General features: G+C 38.3%; 1 protein-coding gene across 1 annotated transcript in view; it reads left to right on the top strand.

The window, feature by feature from the left end:
* COL6A5 (collagen type VI alpha 5 chain) overlaps positions 1-27,245 on the top strand; it is a 116,876-nt gene extending 89,631 nt beyond the window's left edge. Inside the window, exons 38-41 of the mRNA XM_032869722.1 lie at positions 14,212-14,901; positions 16,281-16,377; positions 17,112-17,356; positions 26,526-27,245. Of these exons, the coding sequence (XP_032725613.1) occupies positions 14,212-14,901; positions 16,281-16,377; positions 17,112-17,356; positions 26,526-26,545 (1,052 nt within the window). The 3' untranslated portion in view covers positions 26,546-27,245. The remainder of the gene's footprint in view (positions 1-14,211; positions 14,902-16,280; positions 16,378-17,111; positions 17,357-26,525) is intronic.
* Positions 27,246-27,730: the final 485 nt, after the last annotated feature.

Below are 27,730 nucleotides of genomic sequence, written 5' to 3'. Positions count from 1 at the left end.
AGGCTGAGGGAGAAGCAGGCTCCCTGCTGAGCAAGGAGCCTGATGTGGGACTTGATCCCAGGATGCTGGGATCATGACCTGAGCCGAAGGCAGCCGCTTAACCAACTGAGCCACCCAGGAGTCCCAGGAAGTATTCAGTTTAATTAAAAGTGCAAATGGAATGCTTTGGGGACCAATACTTATTCCCTGCAGTACAATTCTCAAAGCATCACATGCATTGTCTCACTTGAGGGATGATTGAACAATGTGTGAGGAATAATCATAACCACAAGAAGCTACTGCTTACTTAGCACAACTCTGTTACAGGCACAATGCTAAGCACTTTACACACATGATTTTATTTAATCTTTACCAAAAAGTCCATTATTATTGTTAATTATTATTATTACATTTTGTAATTTTTAAAGATTTTATTTATTTATTTAGAGTGTACACATGTGAACAGGGAGCAGGACAAAGGGCAATAGAGAGAAAGCATCTCAGGTAGACTCCTTCCTGAGTGTAGAGCCTAACACGGGGCGTGATCTCACAACCCTGAGATCATGACCCAAGCCAATATCTAGAGTCAGACACACAACCAAGTGAGACACCCAGGCTCCCCTATATTTTATATTTTACAAATGAAGAGACTGATGCAAAGGTTAAAAATTGATTCCTTAACAATACTTGCAGTATATGAACTTAGAACAGGACTCAAACTCATGCCCCCTAACTTTTAACTAGGTATGCCATGTTTCCTGGTGATGGCATTGTCTTCATTTACATATGAGGAAATAAATCCAATTGCCAAATTTGAGAATAAATTCAATCACATCATCATTTGGGAGAATTGGTTTAAAATAATTTCAGTAGTGCATTTTTATTCCAAAAATTTAATTTCATTAAAAAAAATCCTGTTTATAAACCCATCCAGAGGCTATAATGCCAGAATAACTTGGCTTTATAAACTGCTTATAATTTTATCCAGAAGCCAGAGTACAGAATAACACCATAAAGACCAAAATGTTAGATCTCGGTAGTCTGGGTCTAAATAATCCCTAAGGCATGTGTCACTTTTTCTCAGTATGCTGGTACCTTCTGCAGACTTGTTTCAGAGTATGAAGTGGACTACAGAGTGAGTCTTTCAGATTAAGTGCCACCTAAAAAGTCTAGGTCAAGAAAAATATTTATTCTATGTCTTTGGTGGAAGAGGATGAAATTTATTTTAAGACTGTCACTTCTACTTGTTTAGGCAAATGGGGGAAAGAGGACCTCATACAAAAAAGGAGGGAATTTTAAATGTGTCTATATTTCCCTTTGGCATAAAATTCTTGTGCCTCCCTCCCTTGCTGCCTCAGCTTAGAGCCTGGCCAGTGACCTCAGCAGACAAGAGGGAGGACAGGCCTGGGATGGCATCATTAAATGGAGAGGTACATAAATTATTGCTAACTCCGCTGTAGTTAAACATTCACAAACACAGCAGAATGAGCTTCTAATTTCTGAGAACATGCGTACATATATGCGTGTGCAAGTTATCTTCCATTAATTCTAGCTGGCTGTGCGTTTTTTTCTGATGGAAATTCTCATTTGTGAAATAGAGTAACATGGGCAGGATTTTCAGATGTCTGGGACTTTTCTTTTCTTTTCTTTTTAAATAAGGTCTCATTTATTAACTTTCAGGCACTGTATTTTCATGACAGATTTTAAAATTCAAGACCAAACCCAAGATCATACAGATTTTCTCTTTTTTTTTTTTTATAAAAAGTCTATAGTTTTGCGTTTTACATTTAGATCTAGGATTCATTTTGAGTTCATTTTTGTGAAAGGCATAAGCTCTGTGTCTAGGACTTTTCTTGCATATGATTTCCAATTGTTCTACCACTATATGTTGGAAATACAATCCTGTATCTGTAGCATTGCCTGTGTGCCTTTGTCAAAAATCAGTTCACTGTGTGTGTGTGTGGCTCTATTTCACGGTTCTCTATTCTGTTCCATCTATGCATGTATTCTTTCACCACTAAAATGGTATCTTGATTACAGTAGTTTTATAGTTAGACTTCAAATCTTCCAGCTTTCTTCTTCTAATCAGTAATATACTAAGTGTAGGTCCTTTTTTAGAATAACTTATTGATATCTATGAAGGGTCTGAGATTTTGATTAGAATTGCACTGATGCCTGATGCCATTGATTGAGTCAGAAAAATTGATTCCTTAACAATACTTGCAGTATATGAACTTAGAACATATCCCATTTATATCTCATTTATTTCATCACTTTTACTGTTGTTGTTTCTGCATACAGATCCTGCACATATTTTGTTACATTTACAGCTAAATATTTCAGTTTGTGCTGTTACTATAAATGATACATAGCTTTTAATTTCAAAGCCAACTTGCATACGGATTGCTGGTAAATAGGAAAGTGATTGGCTTTTGTATATTGATCTTCTATCCTGTGATCCTAACAGTCATTGTTTCCAGGAGTTTTATTATACAATCTTTGGAATTTTCTACCTAACCAACGATGTCATCAATTAACTGAGACAATTTTCTTTTTTCCAATCTGTTTACCTTTAGTTTTTCTTGTTTTATCATGCTAGTTAGAACACGCAGTACAATGTTGAATACAAGTGCTAAAAGATAATTTCTGTGCCTTTTTCCCTGTCTTAGATGGAAATGTCTAGTCTTCCACTATCAAAAATGATGTTAACTGTAGATGATTTTACAGGTATCCTTTATGAAGTTGAGAAAGTTCTCATCTATTTCAAGTATGTATATAATTTTTATCATAAATATGTGCTACATTTTGTCACATGTTTTTTGCCTGCATCAACTGAATGATCATATGACTTTTCTTCTCTAGATATGGTATATCACAGTAATTGATTTCAATGCTGAACCAGCCTTGCATATCCAGAATGAATCCCAACTGGGGTATATAATTCTCCTACATTATTGGATTCAGTACTATTTTTTTTCTGTGATTTTGCATCTATGTTCATGAGGAATATTGGACTGTAGTTTTCTTGAAATTCTTTATTTGGTTTTCGTTTAGGAAGTATTTCCTCTATTTTCTGGAAACAACTAGAAAATTCATACATTTTTATGATAAATGGTAGAATTTATAAGTGAAATCACCTTTGTTTTATGAAATGATACTAATTTTTTTTAATTTTATTTTTTATAAACATATATTTTTATCCCCAGGGGTACACATCTGTGAATCGCCAGGTTTACACACTTCACAGCACTCACCATAGCACATACCCTCCCCAATGTCCATAACCCCACCCCCCTCCCAATCCCCCTCCCCCCATCAACCCTCAGTTTGTTTTGTGAGATTAAGAGTCACTTATGGTTTGTCTCCCTCCCAATCCCATCTTGTTTCATTTACTTTTCTCCTACCCCCTTAACCCCCCATGTTGCATCTCCTCTCCCTCATATCAGGGAGATCATATGATAGTTGTCTTTCTCTGATTGACTTCTTTCGCTAAGCACGATACCCTCTAGTTCCATCCACATTGTCGCAAATGCAAGATTTCATTTCTTTTGATGGCTGCATAGTATTCCATTGTGTATATATACCACATCTTCTTTATCCATTCATATGTTGATGGACATCTAGGTTCTTTCCATAGTTTGGCTATTGTAGACATTGCTGCTATAAACATTCGGGTGCACGTGCCCCTTCGGATCACTACGTTTGTATCTTTAGGGTAAATACCCAGCAGTGCAATTGCTGGGTCATAGGGTAGTTCTATTTTCAACATTTTGAGGAACCTCCATGCTGTTTCCAGAGTGGTTGCACCAGCTTGCATTCCCACCAACAGTGTAGGAGGGTTCCCCTTTCTCCACATCCTCGCCAGCACCTGTCATTTCCTGACTTGTTAATTTTAGCCATTCTGACTGGGGTGAGGTGGTATCTCATTGTGGTTTTGATTTGTATTTCCCTGATGCCAAGTGATATGGAGCACTTTTTCATGTGTCTGTTGGCCATCTGGATGTCTTCTTTGCAGAAATGTCTGTTCATGTCTTCTGCCCTTTTATTGATTGTGTTATTTGTTCTTTGGGTGTTGAGTTTGCTAAGTTCTTTATAGATTCTGGACACTAGCCCTTTATCTGATATGTTGTTTGCAAATATCTTCTCCCATTCTGTCAGTTGTCTTTTGGTTTTGTTAACTGTTTCCTTTGCTGTGCAAAAGCTTTTGATCTTGATAAAATCCCAATAGTTCATTTTTGCCCTTGCTTCCCTTGCCTTTGGCGATGTTCCTAGGAAGATGTTGCTGCCGCTGAGGTCGAAGAGGTTGCTGCCTGTGTTCTCCTCAAGGATTTTGAGGGATTCCTTTCTCACATTGAGGTCCTTCATCCATTTTGAGTCTATTTTTGTGTGTGGTGTAAGGAAATGATCCAATTTCATTTTTCTGCATGTGGCTGTCCAATTTTCCCAACACCATTTATTGACGAGGCTGTCTTTTTTCCATTGGACATTCTTTCCTGCTTTGTCGAAGATTAGTTGACCATAGAGTTGAGGGTCTATTTCTGGGCACTCTATTCTGTTCCATTGATCTATGTGTCTGTTTTTGTGCCAGTACCATGCTGTCTTGATGATGACAGCTTTGTAGTAGAGCTTGATGTTTGGAGATTTTTGATGACTGTTTCAATCTCCTTACTGGTTATGGGTCTGTTCAGGCTTTCTATTTCTTCCTGGTTCAGTTGTGGTAGTTTATATGTCTCTAGGAATGCATCCATTTCTTCCAGATTGTCAAATTTGCTGGCATAGAGTTGCTCATAGTATGTTCTTATAATTGTCTGTATTTCTTTGGTGTTAGTTGTGATCTCTCCTCTTTCAATCATGATTTTATTTATTTGGGTCCTTTCTCCTTTCTTTTTGATAAGTCTGGCCAGGGGTTTATCAATCTTATTAATTCTTTCAAAGAACCAGCTCCTAGTTTCGTTGTTCTATTGTTTTTTTTTGTTTCTATTTCATTGATTTCTGCTCTGATCTTTATGATTTCTCTTCTCCTGCTGGGTTTAGGGTTTCTTTCTTGTTCTTTCTCCAGCTCCTTTAGGTGTAGGGTTAGGTTGTGTACCTGAGACCTTTCTTGTTTCTTGAGGAAGGCTTGTACCGCTATATATTTTCCTCTCAGGACTGCCTTTGTTGTGTCCCACAGATTTTGAACCATTGTGTTTTCATTATCATTTGTTTCCATGAATTTTTTCAGTTCTTCTTTAATTTCCATGTTGACCCATTCATTCTTTAGAAGGATGCTGTTTAGTCTCCATGTATTTGGGTTCTTTCCAAATTTCCTCTTGTGATTGAGTTCTAGCTTCAGAGCGTTGTGGTCTGAAAATATGCAGGGAATGATCCCAATCTTTTGATACCGGTGGAGACCTGATTTAGGACCGAGGATGTGATCTATTCTGGAGAATGTTCCATGTGCACTAGAAAAGAATGTGTATTCTGTTGCTTTGGGATGAAATGTTCTGAATAGATCTGTGATGTCCATCTGGTCCAGTGTGTCATTTAAGGCCTTGATTTCCTTGTTGATCTTGTGCTTGGATGATCTGTCCATTTCAGTGAGGGGAGTGTTCAAGTCCCCTACTATTATTGTATTATTGTCGATGTGTTTCTTTGATTTTGTTATTAATTGGTTTATATAGTTGGCTGCTCCCACGTTAGGGGCATAGATATTTAAAATTGTTAGATCTTCTTGTTGGACAGATCCTTTGAGTATGATATAGTGTCCTTCCTCATCTCTTATTATAGTCTTTGGCTGAAAATCTAATTGATCTGATATAAGGATTGCCACTCATGCTTTCTTCTGATATCCATTAGCATGGTAAATTCTTTTCCACCCCCTCACTTTAAATCTGGAGGTGTCTTCGGGTCCAAAGTGAGTTTCTTGTAGGCAGCATATTGATGGGTTTTGTTTTTTTATCCATTCTGATACCCTGTGTCTTTTGATTGGGGCATTTAGCCCATTAACATTCAGGGTAACTATTGAGAGAGATGAATTTAGTGCCATTGTATTGCCTGTAAGGTGACTGTTACTGTATAATGTCTCTGTTCCTTTCTGATCTACTACTTTTAGGGTCTCTCTTTGCTTAGAGGACCCCTTTCAATATTTCCTGTAGAGCTGGTTTGGTGTTTGCAAATTCTTTCAGTTTTTGTTTGTCCTGGAAGCTTTTAATCTCTCCTTCTATTTTCAGTGATAGCCTAGCTGGATATAGTATTCTTGGCTGCATGTTTTTCTCGTTTAGTACTCTGAATATATCATGCCAGCTCTTTCTGGCCTGCCAGGTCTCTGTGGATAAGTCTACTGCCAATCTAATATTTTTACCATTGTACGTTACAGACTTCTTTTCCCGGGCTGCTTTCAGGATTTTCTCTTTGTCACTAAGACTTGTAAATTTTACTATTAGGTGACGGGGTGTGGACCTATTCTTATTGATTTTGAGGGGGGTTCTCTGAACCTCCTGGATTTTGATGCTTGTTCCCTTTGCCATATTGGGAAAATTCTCTCCAATAATTCTCTCCAATATACCTTCTGCTCCCCTCTCTCTTTCTTCTTCTTCTGGAATCCCAATTATTCTAATGTTGTTTTGTCTTATGGTGTCACTTATCTCTCGAATTCTCCCCTCGTGGTCCAGTAGCTATTTGTCCCTCTTTTGCTCAGCTTCTTTATTCTCTGTCATTTGGTCTTCTATATCACTAATTCTTTCTTCTGCTTCATTTATCCTAGCAGTAAGAGCCTCCATTTTTGATTGCACCTCATTAATTGCTTTTTTGATTTCCACTTGGTTAGATTTTAGTTCTTTTATTTCTCCAGAAAGGGCTTTTATATCTCCCGAGAGGGTTTCTCTACTATCTTCCATGCCTTTTTCGAGCCTGGCTAGAATCTTGAGAATCGTCATTCTGAACTCTAGATCTGACATATTACCAATGTCTGTATTGATTAGGTCCCTAGGCTTTGGTACTGCCTCTTTTCTTTTTTTTGTGGTGAATTTTTCCACCTTGTCATTTTGTCCAGATAAGAGTGTATGAAGGAGCAAGTAAAATACTAAAAGGGGGGCAACAACCCCAGGAAAATATGCTTTAACCAAATCAGAAGAGATCCCAAATCATGAGGGGGGGAGAAAGGGGATAAAAAGGTTCAGAGAGAAAAAAAAAACAACAAACAATTAAAAAAAGAAAACCAATAAAGAAAAAATATAAAAAGGAAAAATATATATATATATATTGGATATACTAGTTAAAAAACATTAAAAAAGAAAAGGGTAAAAGTTAAAAAAATTAGCAGAAGAAGAGAAAAAAAATTGAAAAATAAAAAAAATTAACTGCAAGGCTAAAGAATCATGGGGAGAAAGCCATGAGTTCTGTGCTTTGCTTTCTCCTCCTCTGGAATTCCGCTGGTCTCCTTGGTATTGAATCTGTACTCCTTGGTAGGTGAACTTGGTCCTGGCTGGGTTTCTTGTTGATCTTCTGGGGGAGGGGCCTGTTGTAGTGATTCTCAAGTGTCTTTGCCCCAGGCGGAGTTGCACCGCCCTTACCAGGGGCCGGGCTGAGTAATCCTCTTGGGTTTGCTTTCGGGAGCTTTTGTTCCCTGAGCACTTTCCGTAGAGTTCCGGAGGATGGGAATGAAGATGGCAGCCTCCCAGTCTCTGGCCCGAAAAAGCCGAGAGCCCAGGGCCCCACTCCTCAGTGCGCCCTCAGAGAACAGCGCCCAATTACTCCCGTCACCCTGGCCTCCAGCCGCGCTCCTAGCTGACCGAGCCTGCGACCGGTTCAAGGTAACCCAGAGCTTAGAGCTCACTCCTCGGCTCTCTGTAGCCGGCTTCCCCGTTCTAATACCTGTAAGCTCTGCGACACTCAGACACCCCTGATCCTTCTGTGAACCTGTGGGACCTGAGGCCACGCTGACCCCACGTGGGCTTCACCCCGGTTAAGCCTCTGGAGCGATGTCCCTCAGCGGAACAGACTTTTAAAAGTCCTAATTTTGTGCTCCATTGCTCCACCGCTTGCCGGGAGCTGGCCCCTCCCCCCGTGGTCTATCTTCCCATCGCTTTGGATTCACTTCTCCGCCAGTCCTGCCTTTCAGAAAGTGGTTGATTTTCTGTTTCTAGAATTGCTGTTCTTCTTCTCTTCGATTTCCCGTTGGATTTGTAGGTGTTTGCAATCTTTAGATAAGCTATCTAGCTGATCTCCTGCTACCTGAAGTAGTCTCAGCCTGCTACTTCTCCGCCATCTTGACTCCTTGTCTGGGACTTTTCTATTTCTTTATCTCCCTCCAAAAATTATATTTGTAGCGTAATTAGGATATGTTAGGAACTGTGCAAACTTTAATTCTCTAAAAAACCTTATAAGGTTTATAGTTTATTATTACTGCTTTTTACATAATGAAACTGAATTAGGGAGGGATTCAGGGCCATAGAGGTAACAAACAGCAGAGACAGGACTCAAAACACCAAAGTTTCTGCTCATAACCACTGTTCTATAATGCCTAGAGAAGAAAAAATTGCAAATTTTATTTAATCATATAGTTGCCTATTTTGGAAGAAAACTTCTTCTAGTGGCTTTACTCAGAAGGAATGGCAATTGACCAAGAACCTCATTTTTCACACCAGGTCTCAGGGCATTTGGTGAAGTGGTTAATATGATCCTTCGTGTGTGCTCTACCCTCATATCTGAGGACCAGTTCTTCTGAGGGAGTTACAAGTGGTGGTCAAATCCTTCCTCTACCACTTAGAAGCTGCTGTTTCTTGGCCAAGTAATTTACTTTCTCCAAGCTTCTGCTTGCTCATCTGTAAAAGGGGAATGATGGTAATTCTACCCTCTTGGTGCCCTGTGGAAGGTTAACTGAGAGAAAACATACACAGAGCTGAGCATAAGACCTGAAGTGAACTGAAGGCTCATCAAATACTCAGTGGAAAAGCAGGAAAGAAAACATTGCCAGCCTCATGGGAAATCTTATAAAACAACGTCAATTGTTTACAATTCTATCCAATTGTACTGGATAGAAATATATATGCAAGTTAGCCTCGGTTATACATGTGGCTTGCCTATGAAGAACACATGACTAATTTTGATCCCTGGACAAATTCCAAATCAGATCACTGGATAACTCATACATATCTTGAGGTTTCCCACAACTGCCATGAAAGGCAGCATAGCTTCTTCACAGAATACTTAATCCCAGTCCAAATGGCTCAGGGTCCTGTAGATTCTCCCTTCTGTCTAAGTTCCCTTTCCACCCCCGACTTCTCCCTAAAGTTATTGGAGCACACATGGTGTTGTGGCTTTAATATTGGCCAAAGTTAGACTAATTTCTGAGGCCGCTTCCCTGGAAATCCAGCTGGATCCCTCACTCCTTCCAAGCCTCCTCCACAATAAAAAGTAAGCCAGCCCTTCCTTCTCTGCCATTCTGAGGAAATTCTTCCATAAACTTGAAGATGGGAATTTGGCACCATGACATTTCCAGAAAATACACAGCATTGCTATGAGCTACGGATATATTGTATCCACACTCCTGCCAGGTTTTCTTAAAAGAAAATATTTTTGAACACCCACTCTCTCTAAGTAACATGAATTTCGACTCAAAGTTAGAATAATCATACTTCATGTTTGACTAATTTTAGAGTTTTCAAACCATAAGTATCTACATTTAGCTTCTTGATTCTCATGCTAATCCTGTATGTAGGAAGAGAGCCTATTTTTACAGATTTTGTGGGCGAAAATATGCCTCCTTAGAAAATAATTCTGCTGGGTACTTTGGAAAAAGATGGAGATTTTGCTCAGTTATGAAGAGAAAATTGGGAAAAAGCAGTAAACCTTTTGATATGGGCATGTATGAAAAAACATTTCACTAACATAAATCGATCCTCCTTTTCTATCAGAACATTTATGAAATACTTTTCCTCATGTTTTAACAAAGTGTGTTGATTATTCTTTTTAAAGAAGCCAAAATGCTATAGGTGGAAAACAAAGATCCTGATGACAGTGCAGGTGGTGGTTAGTCATCTCCAGGACTGTAAACTTCAACATGACAGACATGTCCATTTAACTGACCTTCATAACCAAATACCGTGGCCATTGCTGCTATAAACAGAGCCCAATGTACTTCTTGAGATGAGGAGACAGAACTGAGAATCCAGGGAGACCAAGGTGGTCAGAGTTCCCATGACAAAATGCCAGAAAAGAAAGAGCTGCACAGAGAGAGAACCCCAAGAGATCTGCAAAGAGCCCCCTCAGTTATTCAGTAGAGTGGTGAGGGTACATGCCTGTGATGAAATGCCCTGAGCCTGGGAGAAGAACCATCAGAAAAGATTACAGAACAGTGCCAGTTGCTCATAGAGGGCCACAAACAGTGCCTTTTCCTGCCAGAAAGCCTGGAAAAACTCATAATTCATACAGTATTGGAAAGAAAACTCAGGGAGGTCTTGTCTCAGTAGTGGGGAATAATTAGCCTTAAATTAAGCACTGCTCTAGACTAGCCAAACAAATCATAATAGCATGAACCAAAAGGATCAAATAGTTTGTATGTGGCATGAATATTTGCAAGAATACACGAATATTCCACAACCAAAAAGGAAAATTTCACAATATTTGTGGAAAAAATGAAGCATGAAAACTTGGCCATAATCAAGAACATAATCACTCTAAAACAAACTAGAACTGACACAAATGTAAGAGTTAGCAAAGGTATTAAAACAGTTATTATAACTATATCTCATATGTGAAAAAGTTAAGTAGAGATAAGTAGAGGTAAAAAGATATTAAAAAAAGATTCAAATAGAATTTATAGAGATAAAGTTGCAATGTCTAGGAAGAACAATATACTGGATGGAATTAATAGCAAATTAGATTTGGTAAAAGAAAAAATCAGTGAACTTAAAGATGCAGTAATGGAATTTTCTAAAATAAACCTTGGGGAGAAAAAAGTTTGTGGTTTTTTTGTTTGTTTGTTTGTTTGTTTTTAATGAAAAGAGCATCAGAGTTCTAATACCCTTTCTCAATACTTGGTAAAAAACCAGCAAGAAGACTTGAGCCACACTCGCAACTAACCTCACCTAATGGATATTTATAGAACACTCCTCAAACAACAGAATACATGTTCTTTTCATTACATATGAAACACTTACTAAAATAAGTCATATTGTGGGCCATAAAGCAATTCTCAAAATTTTAAGAGATTGGAATACAATACCAATTGTATTCTCTGACCAAAACAGAATTCAATTAAAAATCAATAGTCGAAAGATCTTCAAAAAATCCCTAAGTATTTGGAAACTAAATAAAATGCTTCCAAAAAATCTACGGTCAAAGAAGAAATCAAAAGAGAAATTAGAAACTATTTTGAGATGAATGCAAATAAAATCACAATATGCCAGAATTTGTGAGATTCCACTAATGCAGGATTTAGAAGGTCATCTATAGCATTAAATACCTATGTTGGTAAAGAAGAAAGTTTTCAAATCAATGACTTCAACTTTCACCTTAAGAAACAGAAAAAGGAGAATCCTGGGTAAGCAGCAGAAGAAAGGAAGTACTATAATTAAAGCAGAACTCAATGAAATGAAAAAGAGACAATCAGTAAAAACAAAAGCAGCTTTTTTTTTTGAGAATATCAATAAAAATCAATAAACCTGCAGTCAAACTCACCAGGAAAAAAAAGAAGGCACTACTAATATCAGAAATGAGAAAGGAAACATATTAAAAGAGTAATCAGAGAATATCATAAATAATTTTTTGCCTGTAAATTAGTTTGGGTGAAATAGACAAATTTCTTGCAGTTCACAAATTACCAGAGCTCCTTCAGGAAGTAACCTAAATAGCCCTAAACCTATTAAAGAAATTGAATTTGTAATTCAAAATTTCCCATATAGAAAACTCCAAGCCAAAATGACTTCAGTGGCAAATTCAACAAAATACCTAAGGAAGAAATAATACCAATTCTACACAGACTCTTAAAGAAAACTAAAGAGGAAGTAATTCTTTCCAGCTCATTCTTTAAGGCCAGATTGCCATGATAACCAAACCAAAGACTTTACATGCAAATGAAAGTACACTCCAATATTCCTCATAAACATAGCTGCAAAAATTCTTTTTTTTAATTTAATTTTTTTTAATTTCTTTTCAGCGTAACAGAATTCATTGTTTTTGCACCACACCCAGTGCTCCATGCAATCTGTGCCCTCCTTAATACCCACCACCTGGCTCCCCCAACCTCCCACCCCCCGCCCCTTCAAAAACCCTCAGATTGTTTTTCAGAGTCCATAGTCTCTCATGGTTCACCTCCCCTTCCAATTTCCTCAACTCCCTTCTCCTTTCTATCTCCCTATGTCCTCCATGTTATTTGTTATGCTCCACAAATAAGTGAAACCATATGATAATTGACTCTCTCTCTGCTTGACTTATTTCACTCAGCATAATCTCTTCCAGTCCCGTCCATGTTGCTACAAAAGTTGCGTATTCATCCTTTCTGATGGAGGCATAATACTCCATAGTGTATATGGACCACATCTTCCTTATCCATTCATCCGTTGAAGGGCATCTTGGTTCTTTCCACAGTTTGACAACCGTGGCCATTGCTGCTATAAACATTGGGGTACAGATGGCCCCTCTTTTCACTACATCTGTATCTTTGGGGTAAATACCCATTAGTAGCTGCAAAAATTCTAAACAAAATTTTAAGTAAATCAAATCCAATAATATTAGTTTGATTGTCATAATCATTATGCAAGGTGTAGTGATACCAAAACACTACATTATACACCTTACGATTTTTATATAATTTTCATTTGTCAAAATTCAACAATAGATAAAAAGATAATGTGGAGTTTACCCTAGAAATTCAGATTTATTTGAGCTACAAATGTATAACAGATCGTTTGCCCTGTTAATGGCATTATTCATAGGGTTGTTTTTGGCATCCTATTTTATTAAGATTTTATGGCATTAATACAGGTTAATTGATTTATTTGTGAGTATTGTGAGGAGTAAATAAAGTAATAAATATAAAGCATGAATAATGGGGTTTTAGCATAGATGGGGATCAATAAATTTTGCCAATTAGAAATCTTCTTGCTTGATTAGGTTTATAGACATACTTTTTTCATAGAAAAAAAAAACATTGGCCACCTACTTCCTGTCTTTCTGAGCTGGCATTTCCTGTTGTGGCTTCACTGACCAGTCACCATCCACATGAACATGATTGTGGACATGGTTTCATGATCCCTTAGGCTTAGAGCAGTGCTACTTGAAGGGCAGATCTGCAGCAAGATAAGACGTCAGCATCAGAATGTAAATCAAGGCACTGTTTCATTCATTGAGAAAGTCTTGCTACAAAAAAAAAAAAATAGTCAGCTGAACTAAACAGTATGCTTAGTAATGCGGATGACTTACAACATGTGCAAGCTCCTTATTTTGTCCTGGGCCAATAAACATTTTGTGGACTGGCACTTTAGGTACCAGCATCTTAGAGTATTTAAGGTCTTACACAGAGTTTGGATTCTAAAGTCAGCATTTATATTTGCTCTCATGACATCACACTATAGTACATATTTTGAACATATGTTTAAAGGTATATGTGTTTGTGACATCAATAAATATGACTTTGACATATATGCCTTTCTCTTAGAGTGGCTGCATAATAATTAGATCTCATGCAAATGTGTACTTCAAATTTTGTAATCATGTGGAGTGCACTAAAAATAGTTACATGTTTCTCAACTTACATATGATACTTGCTAGAGCATCAACCAGTCCTTTGACAAATATCTGATACAGGCTAGCAAATACATTTCTTTTCACATGACAGCACCTATGGCATGCAGGTGGTTTCCCATGCAGTGCATGGAAACATCTGGAGAATGCATCTGGGAATAAGTACTGTAATTGATTTATGATGTCTGCCATGGGTATGGGAATAACACATGGCAAAATCCCAAGATTTTTTTTTTTAAGATTTTATTTATTTATTTGACGGTGAGAGAGAGTGAGAGAGGGAACACAAGCAACGGGAGTGGGAGAGGGAGAAACAGGCTTCCTGCCGAGCAGGGAGCCTGATGTGGGGCTCGATCCCAGGACCCTGGGATCATGACCTGAGCCGAAGGCAGACGCTTAACGACTGAGCCACCCAGGCATCCCTCCCATGCTGTTTTTTGGTCATCCTTGGCTAGCAGTTCCAAATTTAGCCTTCTGCTGAAAAGAGTGACTTGAGCTATTCTATTGCAGGACATGAAAACCATGGCAGAAAAGAAGAACCAGGTCTTACTAATGAACCTGGAGATACCTCTCTTCAAGAATATTACATGGATGTGGCTTTCCTCATAGATGCTTCCCAAAGAATAGGAAATGATGAGTTTCAGGAAGTGAAAGCTTTTCTAATCTCAGTGCTTGATTATTTTCGTGTTGCCTCCTACCCACTGACTTCCATGTTAGGAGACAGAGTGGCAGTTGTGAGCTATTCTCCTCCAGGCTATATGCCCAACAGTGAAGAATGCCCTGTCTACCTGGAATTTGATTTGGTTACTTACAACAGTGTACACCAAATGAAACATCATCTCCAAGACTCTTTTCAACAACTCAATGGAGATGTTTTTATTGGCCATGCCCTGCAGTGGACAATTGACAATGTATTTGTAGGAACGCCCAACCTGAGGAAAAACAAAGTTATCTTTGTTATATCTGCTGGCGAAACCAACCCCTTAGACAAGGAAGTCTTAAGAAATGTAGCTCTGAGAGCCAAGTGTCAGGGCTACACCATATTTGTATTTTCCTTTGGTCCTATACACAACGACAAAGAATTAGAAGAATTAGCCAGCCACCCACTGGATCATCACTTAGTCCAGCTTGGCCGAGCCCACAAGCCAGATTTGAACTATATCATCAAGTTTGTCAAGCCATTTGTTCATTTAATCAGACGTAAGTCATTAAACCTTTTTTCTTCTATTGCTTTTGCAATAGATTTAATGTCTCTGTATACAGTCCACTAGGTGGCTTAGTAATAACTCCTTACTTCAGTGAAGAGTGGTACAGTCTAAGGTGTGAGTAGGAGGCAGTGAGAAAACCAGAGAAAAATATCAGGCCTTACTGACCTTGAACTTTACTGCTGCACTGTCAAGGTCTTTGCCAGAAAACCACCATATAGGCAAAAAAGTGTTTTTTAACCCTTATCTGTTTACTATGTACTTGGTACTATGTAGCAATTTCTTTTAAATGGATTGTATCATTTAATCCTCAGTACAGCCCTCAAAGGAAAGTACTAGTATCTCCATTTTACAGGTGAGAAAACAAAGGTTCAGAGACATTAAATAAATTGCCCAAAAGTTTACAGTTGAACAGTTGGCAAATTCTAGACTCAGCCCCATGCATTCTGACCCTAGAGCTGTGCTCCTGTTCTTTAAACTATATTTCAATCCTGTACCCAAAAAGAAGTTTACTGCTGTAATCAATAATATCTCACTACCATCACTCTCCCAACTGCTCCAAGGACTTCTGTTTTATCTTTCATTGCAAATTACCTTCGGTTTGACTTTAATTCTTTTGAGCCATGGGCATGAATTTCTTCCAGAGCTTTTGTCCCAAACAACTGGCTCAGGCATAGCCAAGCAGGGTCTTAAGGGTGTCTTTTTATAGTGGGGCTTTGAGAGTGACTGCTCCAGCCTCTGTCCATGAGTTGCAATTTTAGATGTGGGTATAGTAGAATACCTGAGAGCTTGTGGAATCAAGCAAATTCTGGCCTGTGCTGGGATTAGGAGTGAGGCCGAGGCCACATTAGTTACCTGCAGTTCCTGCAAGTTTCCCAGAGAATTAACAGAAATGCAGATTTGCTGCCCTGCACAAAGCCCCAGGGCTCATGTAACCCTAAGGAATTTTGGAATTTAGAATTCATATGTATCGCAGCAGACTTACCACTTGCAAAAAAAAAAAAAAAAAAGGATGCCCCCTTCCAACCCTAAAATAAATAGGACAGACAATTTCAGTAGCTCAATGTGTCTTCTGGAAAGATCTTCCATTTAGAGGAAGAGAAATAGATCTTAGAAGGAATGGAGAGATGTCCTTGAATTGTATCACAAGCCTGTGACATACAGAGCTTGAGAATTTTTGACTCAATCACTGCTTTATCTCATTGACTTTGCCAATGAGATATTGCAAATGTCAGAGGGTGACTACTTTGCCAAGGACTTTATAAAATTAATTTGCTCTTGAAGATACCTCTAACCACAGGAGAAGATGAACTGACCTGGGCGATAGAATATAGAAGGGTAAAGTTTAGATTAACCAGCACAATCTTTCTCCAGGTGCCATCAACAAATATCCCCCTGCAGATCTGAGACCCAAGTGTGTTAACATCACCTCTCCCAACCCAGAGAACGTTGGCTCAGGAAACAATGCATTGTGAGTTGGCAAATTAACAGTTTGGGTAATACTACAGCTGGAAACAGTCCTTACAAAAATAATTTTAAATGAATGGTGCTTTAGTTTTCAGGATGCAAGTTTGCTTGGGATGTAGGGGTGTGTGTATGAGAGTGTGTATGTGAAATACTCCTTGTCTGTGATGACTGCACAGATCTGGAGTTAATAGTAGGTAGAATATGACCCATATTAGAAAGAACCATGTTTCCATTTCTGTTGTTTTTATGAAAAAAAAGAAAAAGTTTCTTTGTAATACCTTACATAATGCCACTCTAATATTGGGTACTACCAAAACAGAAAACTTGTAACATCAAATGTTAGATGTAACAATCTTAGAGCAAAATTAAAAAAAAGAGAAAAAAATTGCAAAAGCAACCAGAACATTCACCATTTAAAAAACAGAACCCATATGAAAACTAGTAGGAAGGATTCTTTTCTGTTTGATTTTGCAAAGTACAACCCTAAGTACTCAATAAAAATTCAGTGGTGAAAATAAGATTTCTTTGGAGTCCTAAACCATTGTTACAACGTTCTAATTTCCTTTGGAATATTTTTTTAAAAATGCCCCTGAGTCAGATTTCATCCACAAACTGCATTTGGACTACTCTAAGCACGTGCATAAAATTTATTGCTGTTCTGTATCTGCCTGTATTTACATTTAATTCTGCAAGGGACTTGGCTAATGTATTTTTCATCTCTTTTCTTTGTCACCTCAGCCATATTCCTGAGGTGTATAACATAGAGACAGGAAACAGTGAGCTGTTTGATGAATTTGATTCCCAGGAGCAGCATTCCTTTTTATTAGGGATCAGTCCTAGTAATGGTTCTGAGACTGCTACTGATTTGATCCAGAAGTTATACATGCTCTTTTCAACTGGAGAACTGCTGGTGAACAATGAGGAAGAGGCACAATCAGAAGAAATACCAGCTCTAGCAGGTGGTAAACAACAAGATAAAAAAGGTAACCTTGGGTACAATAGAATCGAAGACCCTGAAGTACCTTTGGATTTCCCCTGGTGGAAGCTGAGTGAAGATGAGCAAGGAGAACTCACTGGGACAAGTAGAAATGACAGGATAGAGGTGCCTATCATCTAGGGTTGCAAGGGGTTCCCAAAAGGAGGAGGCAGACAAGACATAACTCCAGAAAGGCAAAAAAAAAAAAAAAAAAAAAAGGGAATCAATGGTGTTGACAAAACCAGAACTGGAAGTAGGTATAGATGTTTGGTGTGGGGTCAGGGAATGGGATGAGAAAAAGGACCACACAAGTCCTGAGTAAGCAAGCAGAGCCCTTCATCCTTGTGCAAAATCCAGTGGGGGAGAGCTATGCAAGAAACCTCCAGTGTTTGAGGGTCTGCCTTCTCCCTTAGCAATCCAGGCTTTCCTGCTCTGAGATGTGGGCTTCTAACCAGTACCTGGAATGGACAAGGCTGTTGTGCTTTTGAGACTTCTCTGGAGACTGAGGGCAGCTTCTTAGGCAATGTAAGGAGGTGTTTCTGGACCTAGAGTTAAAGGGAAAAATGGAAGATGGAGAAAAGGAAGCTATAGTAGGCTCTAGGAAAGCTATTCACAATTTTTGTTGTGTATCAAAACTACATGGGAAATTATTTTAAAATAAATACTCTTGGGTGTCTACTAAAGCTGAAAGTATACATATACTATGACTATCAACTTTAATGTATATGCCCTACAGAAAATATATATATTCGTCAAAAGTCATGTATTAGAATGTCCTTAAAAGCATTATTTGTAATAGTCCCAAAGTGGAAACCAAAATGCCCAATAGCGGGTATGATAAATCAATTTTGGTATGATTGTATAATGAAATGCCATGTATATATGTAGTATGTATGTACAATATTAAGTATGTAATATTTATCACTATATTAATATATAATATTGTAATATATATTAATATATAATATATATCAACACTTCATATATACATCTATACTATATATATTAGATATGGGTATAATTGTAGGCATAGCTAGTATATAGATATTGAACAAAATTAGCAAAATGATGGAAAATAGGAGAGATGAGAATAGAGGAAATATAGAAAACTATAGAAAGGGAAGGGGCATGTAAGAAAAGAAAAATCAAATATAAATACAATGAAATATCTGTTTCCAGTCAAGATGGACTAAGCCCATATAGCCTCTCTCTCCCACTGATCACAACTGAGAACTCTGGAGAAAACACAAAAAAGCAACCTCCTGAGATCTCAGAAAAGAAACAAAAAGCAGATATATTATAAAGTTTCCCATTGTCTTTTCTGTTTCCTTTTGTGGATTTGGCCTGAGGCCAGACCCCAGTCCTGGAACTGTGTAATGGCAGTAAGGCAGGAGGCTAAAACTCAGTACAAACCCCATGTTTGTGGACAGAAGAACTAAGAAAAGGGGCCCTTGTTTGTAAGAGGTTGTGGAAGAAATCCCCATTTCCCCTCTCTTTCCTCTCATTTTTTCAAAATTTTTTAGATTTTACTTATTTATTTGACAGAGAGTGAGAAAGCATACAAGCAGGGGTGGAGGCAGAAGAATAAGGAGAAGCAGGGTTCCCACTGAGCAGGGAGCCTGATGCAAGGGTCAATATAGGACCCCAAAATCATGACCTGAGCCAAAGGTAGATGCTTAACCAACGAGCCACCCAGGCACCCCTCCTCTCACTATTTTGCCCACTGTTTTGCTCTGAAAGTAGGCAAAGTTTGTAGCTGAGTAGAAGGCTAGCTAGCTAAACTTAAAGATAAACCCTGTTTTTCTGGCCAGAGGAACTAGGAAGAGAGGCCCTGTTGGCCAGCATGTAGGCATAGCCCCAGAGAGAAGAGAACTGGAGAAGGGGATCCTCTAATTCTAATTATGGGAGCTACATAAGCCCTGGGCTCTCCACTATGCTATGCATGGATGGGGAAGACCCAGAACAGGATAGCAAAGGCTTTGGACATTAAACTGAGGGTAGAGCCACTGTTCATAGGAGGTAACACAGCACTTGCAACCTACCAGGTCGATTGCCTGCTGACAAAAAAATTTAAAATTCTACACAGAATCATACTAGGATTTAGAGTCTGTACAACATAATATTCAAAATGTTCATGATAAAACCTAAAACTAGGCAACCTACAGGGAACCAGGAGATATGAACTATTCTCAAAGGAAAAGACAAACAACAGACAAAGCCATTGAAGCAGCTATGATAACTATGCTCCATGAGATAAAGGCAAACAACTTGAAATGAACAGAAAGGTATTCTCAGCAGAAATGTGTGGTGATGAGCACTGGGTGTTATATGCAACTAAAGGACAGGCTCAAAAGTAGAAGGAGGATGACAGAGGAAAGACTCAAAGAACTTGAAGATATATTAATTATATAATCTGAAAGGGATTTTTAAAAATGAACAGAACCTTGGAGACTTGTAAAATAATATCAAAAGGTCTAACATTTGTTTTATTGGCATTCTAGAAGGAAAGTAGAAAGAAAAGTTAGATTCAGTCAGAAGAAAATACATATTAGAGGAAATCATGTACAAAAAATTCCCAAATTAGTAGAAGATATAACTTTACAGAGTTTAAAACTCCACTCAAGACACATCATTAACTGCTAAAAACAAAAGATAAAGAAAAATCTCGAAGCAGCTAGAGAAAATCTACATATTACAAAAGAAAGGAACAATTCTTCAAATGATGGTAGATTTCTCAACAGAAATCATGGGGGCTAAAAGATAGTGAAACATATTTTTCTTTCACATACTGAAATCAAAGGACTCGGAACACAGAATTTTATATCCAGTGAACATAGCCCTCCAGAATGAAGACAAAATAACGATATTTCCAGATAAAGGAAAACTAAGAGGATGTGTTGCTAACAGACATGTGCTAAAGGAAAGCGGTGATGGGAGAACCAGGGAGTTAGGGTGAGGCCAAATGACTGAGGATCAGATGGCTGAGAGAACATACTGAGGAGGGGACCCAAGAGGAAAATCAAGGAGGGGATTAGAAAGGGAGACTGGTTGAGTGAGAAAAAGTGGCATGTACCAGCTGCAGCTCACCTGTGTACAGAGCCATACTGTCTTTGAAGGTAATTTCATGTAAATGATCCCACTGAGTTCTCTCCAAAACCCTGTGTAAGAGACAGGAAATAATACCCCTCATATTTGGAAGAAGAAACTGAAGCTCAAATAGGTTTAGTGCCTTCCTAGGACTTGACCCTAGTCTGGCAGGTCCTGATTTATTGTGCTTTCCCAATACTGGAGAAAGGAATCAGATCTGAGATAGAGAGGGTGGTTGTAAGAGGAAATATCTTAGCTCAGGCTACCATAAAAAATGCCATAGACTGGGGGACTTAAACAACACTAATTTATTTTTTCATGGTTCTAGAGGCTGGGAAGACCAAGGTCAGGGCAAGAGCCAGTTTGGTTTTAATGAGAGCTCTCTTCCTGGCTTGCAGACAGCCACTTTCTTGCTCTGTTTTCACATGGTGAAGACAGTCCTGGTGTCACTTCCTCTTTTAAGTTCACCACTTTTATCAGATTGTGTCTCCATCTTAAGACCTCATTTAATCTTAGTCACCTTCTTAAAGGCCATATATCCAATATAGTCATGTAGGGTTTCAAGATCTGAATTTGGGGGGACACAGTACAGTCCACAGCAGGGGATATAATTAACAACATAATTACAGGAAGAAACCCTATAAATCAGCATTGCCCAAGCTTGTCTATGGATTATAATGACCTGGGTATTTGTTGACAGTTCCCCAGTCCAGCCCACACTCTACATCACTTAGATCTCTGGGAGGGAGACACAGGCAACCTTTTTTTTTTTTTTGAAGCCCCAGAGCAATCCCAATATGCATATAAGTTTGAAAAACACTTCTATAAATTTCTATTCAATCAGTCCTGTTAGGTATCTTGAGGTGAGATTGCTGCTGAAAATGATAAGTTTGGTAACTCAAAAGGATTATCAAGTGAGCATTACTGAGAACTTTCTTGTTTGTTATTATTCTCCAAAATTTCTTTCCTCCAGAAGTTTTCTCCATTTTTCTACTTAATTATATATCCTACATCCAGAAGTTGATGATGTCTTTACTCATTTCCCTCTGAGAGTGCTAGCCAGTAACTCGATTGGGTGACATTTGGCTATCTCTTCTCCATGAAGTCAGTCTGAGTCTCTTTAGGAAATGTCAGTTTGGCTTCTTTCTTGGAATGGAATCATGCAAGATTAGAATTTGAAAATGGAATGACTTTAGAAATCACTGAGTTGTCTTGTATCTTTTTATAGATAAGGAAATGGAAGCTGCAGACATCTAAAATTGTCTTACCAAAGAATATTCACAGCACCTAGTCCAATACCATTTCGTCACAAAGATGTATACCCTACAATTGTGTTTCTAGAACACAAATAATCCATGGAAAAAAGATAATAAAATATTTATCTGAAAAAAATTCATTATCTGGGTTGTTGAAAGATTGGAGATGATACATATGAAGGTCAAAATACACAGTGTGCTTGGCATATAATCAGCTAGTATTATCTTACATGAATGATCTAAGTCTGGTAATATATGTGACAATTAAAAATAATCCATTGTGAAGGATGATCAGCCCTTATATGTTGATCTTGCTATGCTTATCTTTGTTTTCCCAGAGAGAGTGAGCTTTTCTTTTCACCTACTCATTTTTCTATGTTTTGATGTTATCCGTCTACTTAATGTACAGATTATTTTGCTCATTAATGTACATTTGCAAGGTTTTAATGTGGATTTTTAAGAAGAACAACTGTATTCCTTTTCCCATTATACCACGTTAGGGCTTGTTTCTTAGTCTTTATTTTTCTAACATCAAGAACAGTATTGCTCAAGGCATGGTCCCTGGACCATTAACATCAGCATCATCTAGGAAGTCATTGGAAATGCAGATCCTTGAATCCTACCAAAGACCTGCTGAATCAGAAACTCTGGGGATGGGGCCCTCCAGATGATTCTGATGCAGGCCAGGGTTTGAGAACCACTGACCTAGTGTTACAAATATTGAGCCTAAATTAGTCTTCTTTAATGGGAGTCCTTTTGTTAGATATTAATAGGTAATTGGGAGAAATTTTTCCTGTAAAACACTGATAGGTAGGTATCATTTTTGCAGGACTTCTTAGTGCCTTTATTGGGCTAATCTTCATTGTGTTTCTGAGAGAGAGGCTATCGTCAAACCATTATGACCACAGAATCTTTTATCAGGGACTAGTGTTCTATAGAAACCAGTTTGGGAAACAGCAGTTAAAAGAGTGAACCCAGGGACCACTGGATAAGGATATGTCTGAAAAACAATCTGAGGGTTTTGAAGGGGCAGGGGATGGGAGGTTGGGGGAACCAGGTGGTGGGTATTGGAGAGGGCACGGATTGCATGGAGCACTGGGTGTGGTGCAAAAACAATGAATACTATTATTCTGAAAAGAAATAAAAAATTTAAAAAAAAGGATATGGATTTGACTCCTATTTCTGCAGTTACTGGTCATGTGATCACAGGCCCATTATTTTGCCTTTCTGAGGTTTCATTTCTCTACCCGTAAAATGGCCAGAATAATGGAGCCTACATCATAGGGTAATATGATCCTTAAATGAATGTAAATTGCTTCAAATATCACTTTACATAGAGTGAAAGCTTAATACATGTTAGCTATTATTTAAAATGATGATGATGATGATGATGACAGTGGTGATGACAAATGGCATTAGAGCTGATGGCCATGGTGGAAAGAATGCCAGATTAGGAATGAGGAGATTTGGATGCTAATTTTGGTTCTGTCACCAACTAGCTTTGTGATCTCAAATTTTATCTTGGTCTTCAGCTTTTTTATTTGTGTAATGAGGAGCTTGGGAAGGCCAGTGTTTTTCACACTAAGGGGTACACAAAGACTTCCCAGGGCATGGATTTCTAAAAATTAGTCTTAAAGGACTCTGTCTACCTGAGGATGTCTCTATTTGAAGAATCATGGAGGGTCTCCTTTCCTGCATCCCCTTTTACAGATGTCCCCCACCTCATAAAAAAAAAAAAAGCATATTTCTCAGCCATCCTTTTTTTTTTTTAAAGATTTGCTTTTATTTTTTAAATGATTTTATTTATTTATTTGACAGAGATCACAAGTAAGCAGAGAGGCAGGCAGAGAGAGAGGGGAAAGCAGGCTCCCTGCCAAGCAGGTAGCTCGATGTGGGGCTCGATCCCAGGACCCTGAGACCATGACCTGAGCCAAAAGCAGAAGCTTAACACACTGAGCCACCCAGGTGCCCCTAAGATTTTATTTCTAAGTAATCTCTATACCCAACATGGGGCTCAGACTCACAACCCCAAGATCAAGTGTTGCATGTGCTTCCAATTAAGCCTGCTAGGCATCTCTCTCAGCCATTCTGAATCTGATTCTGTGCTCTGCCCAAATGTAAACCCTCCTAGGGAGGCACAAGGTAAGGAGTGGAGAGCATGTTGTCAAAGAGTCATTTTAAATACTGGATCTGTAGGCCTCCTTTAAGCCAGGTAAGGCTTCAGTTCTTTCCCATTCTGTACATGTTTCTGTTAAGGAAGAAATGTGTTGCTAGAAATGAGGTATTTGAATTCATGTTTTGATATTTGAATTCAGTTATACTATAGAGTAAGGATGGTAGGAGTGATGATAAGTTTCATTTAATAATCTGGCCTGCTCCATTCCCCGATCTTGGCAAAAAACACCTCTCTTCAAAGTGAGAAATCCAGGAGAACAAAGCAGAGAGCCTATAAGTGAAGTATCAGTGGAGAGCAGGCATTGTTTCATCAGGCTAAAAAAATCATAACAAAACCCTTAATCATTTACCTATCTTGGAATGGAATCATAAGTAAGACATCATCACAGAGACCCTCAGTAACATACTTATTTCAGTTGGAAGACCAAATCTCCCAAATGAAAAAGCAATGTTAATTGGTTTTACTGTAAGGACTAGTTCTGCCAATTAGGCTATATGGGGATATGTCCCATCAAGAGAATAAGCCAAGTTGGAGCTTCAAGATTCTGAAGGAAAAAATACATAAAACAGATTATAAGAAATATTATTTTATCAAAAAATACGGTAACAGCATACATGTGAAGTATGCCTTATTTATCAATATTAAGATTTTCCAGCCACATTTTCGTGTCTCGGGTTAAACACCATACCTGTAAGTGAAAGAGTAACTAACTAGTATTATTAAGAGCCATTTGATAAGTTCAGTGAAGTGTTTTTGGGTGCATTTCCCAGAAGTGAGAAAATGTCATCCAGTGACAGGGTAACAGATTCTTTTGTAAATAAAAGCTTTTGAAAGATTACTGGGTAGTTTTTGACTCATACTCAGAATTCAAAGAATTGTTTGGTATTGCTATAATAAAATTCCTTCAAAACCCATCTGTCTATGTAAACAATATTTATCAGTGCTTAAATCTATAACAATAAATATTAATAGAATTAATATTAAATTTTGCATTACTTGGGGCGCCTGGGTGGCTCAGTGGGTTAAAGCCTCTGCCTTCGATTTGGGTCGTGATCCCAAGGTCCTGGGATCAAGCCCCATGTTGGGCTCTCTGGTCCACAGAGAGCCTGCTTCCTCCTCTCTCTCCCTGCCGGCCTCTCTGACTACTTGTGATCTCTATCATAAATAAATAAAATCTTAAAAAAAAAATTTCATCACTCTAGCAGTAAATTGTACTAGTAAGTAAAAGTAATAGCTGAAAACTATCCATCTCAATAAGAAATGCATTTCCAATAAAATTTTTGACTTTTGTTTTGATAGAATTACCAAAATTTAAATATATATGCTGTTTTGATAAATTGTAATGGTATTCCATCAGAAAATGTTAACACATAGAAGCTTTATAGTCATAGGAAATAAAAAACATGGGCTCAAAAATATTTTTTGATGCAAAGATTTATGATTAGGCAAACAAAAGATTTTAGAGCTTGTAAATATATTACAATTAAATGAAATTCTATGTGGGAAGTGGAATGGAAATACATGTTTAAGGAGAAAAATGAACACTACAAAATATCTGACTTTGAACCATGAGCATGTTTACATATATTTTCAATGGAAAATGGGTGCTATCAAATCCTTGTGCTATATAGATTCTATTGGGTAAATTAAAAGAAAAAGGTGGCAGTTTTATTTCTAAATGTGAGTTTTTATACTATGTCACAAATTACATCCTTTTCAAATGCTTAAACCCATAATGAAAAAAAATAATTAGATGTTAACTTTAAAATATGCAAGGCAAGCGTACATGACTGTTTCCTTTGAGATGGGTATGTAAGTAAGTCTGAAGATAAGTACATGGGATCATCTCTCACATCCTGCCTTGGGCCAGGTTCCCTGGAGCTGACCCTGTGGTGAGGATTTGTGTACTTGTGATTTATGGAGATGGCACTCACTCACAGGAGAAACTGAAAGGGAATGGAAGAAGCATGAGAGGGAAGAAGTGGGAGATAAGCAAGGGTGTCATCTCAGGCAAAGTACCATCAAGTACAGCTTTAGCTTGCTACATGCAGATACTCCAGCATGTTGAGTTATGCTGCAGAGTCATCCTGACCTGAGCGAAAGAGTCGGGATTTCTCACTCTCTTGGTAGATCATCGACAGGCCAGGGGCAGTGACTTCCCAGGCACTCATGCTGCAGGTGATCAAAACCACTCCAGTGGTGGGACAGCAGCCCTCCTAAGAACAGTAGGTGTTGATGCTAAAGTGAAAGCTCACACGAGGGTGGTTAGGGAGGAGGAGGGAAGAAGGACAGGAAGGGAAGGCATTCTGTCCTAGAAGTTAATGCTAAAAAAGAAGATTAGAAGGATTCTGGGCAGAGTCCTTGCTCTGCCCATTCCTTCCTGCTCTGAAGCAGTGATACCAGCCACTGAATGTGCTAAGTGTGGAATTTCAGGTGATGAATGTACCAACATTTTCCCCGGAAGAATCATATTTATAGTTCTACTTATATGTTGCTCATTTGTATAGATCATCACATCACCCCTTTATTTTGACTCTTGAAAGCAGCAAACTATGTGTGTTCAATTCATATGTGGCAAAAGAGGAGTTGAGTCTAGAGTGAACATGATAAACAAATCCGGTGACTTTAAGAACAATTTATATTTTTATATTTTGCAGATGGTGAGGACTCAAGATGATCATAGCAGAAAAGGAAGATCGCTCCACTGGCAATGTGTAATTCCATGTGGTTCTAACCAGAAACTACAAATCATCTGTCAGAAGTGGAGTGGTGAGGGGCAGGAACTTTTCATGAAACCAATTGGCTAATAACATGCTAAATTTGTTCTGCTTCAAATCTGAAAGGGAGACTTTTCTGAGTGAAGACATCAACAAGCGTAACTGAGAAACTAGGAATGATTTCATCTCCTCCGAGGACTTGGACAACTGACCAGGAAAAGCTGACGGAATCTTTTCTTTGAGAGCTCTGGATGGTTCAGATAGCAATATGATGCTATATCTGCTTAAAGAAGATTTTTGTCATGATTTTCATCACATCTACATCTCAGATCGGGCAGTTGAAGAAGAAGCAGTTAGAATTAGAATTTCCTAGGAATGTCTCCTATCTCCTCATAGAATGAGAAACTCTCGTCCATCTCTTCAATTCTGGTACAACTGGTGAATCCAGCCCTGAGTGCCCTATAAAACCCACCTGGCCAGCTGCTGGCACCACAGTCAATGTTTGCTCTTTACCAGAACATTTAAAAAAGAATGGATTTCGTGAGAAAAAAAAAAAAAGTGAAATGAGGCTAATTTTATGAATGGCTATTTTGTGCTGTGATCATTTGTTTTACATTTAACATGCTTTGCTTTATATGTACTTGGTTTTTGCTGGGAAAAAAATGAATATTCTATATGACCAGAGCTGTTCTTGGGATTTACAATGGAACAAGTGACAAGTTCTAGAATAAAAGCAAGTCTGAGCTAGAAGCATATTCTGTTCATTTTTAACTACCTGTCCTCTAACTCAGGCCCACTGAAACACCAGTACAGGATTAAACATATAGTGAATTCATTTTTTAAGTCTTTCAATTAGGTCAAGGCAACTAATAATTGCCAAGCAAGTATATTTTGCCTATTTTTAAAAAGATTTTATTTATTAATTTGACAGAGAGAGAGAGAGATCACAAGTAGGTAGGCAGGGCAGCGGGGTGGGGAGCAGGCTCCCTGCTGAGCAGACAGCCCAATATGGGGCTGGATCCCAGGACTTTGAGATCATGACCTGAGCCAAATGCAGAGGCTTAACCCACTGAGCAACCCAGGTGCCCCTATTTTATGTATTTTGTGACTCTGTTCATAGGGTAATAGTACTGGCAATTATGTAC

The sequence above is a fragment of the Lontra canadensis genome, unplaced genomic scaffold (assembly GCF_010015895.1).
Source record: "Lontra canadensis isolate GAN:19392208 unplaced genomic scaffold, GSC_riverotter_1.0 scaffold38, whole genome shotgun sequence".
Lineage (NCBI taxonomy): Eukaryota > Metazoa > Chordata > Mammalia > Carnivora > Mustelidae > Lontra > Lontra canadensis.
Note: the sequence above shows the minus strand (reverse complement) of the source record. Positions and strands in the feature narration are given on the sequence as shown.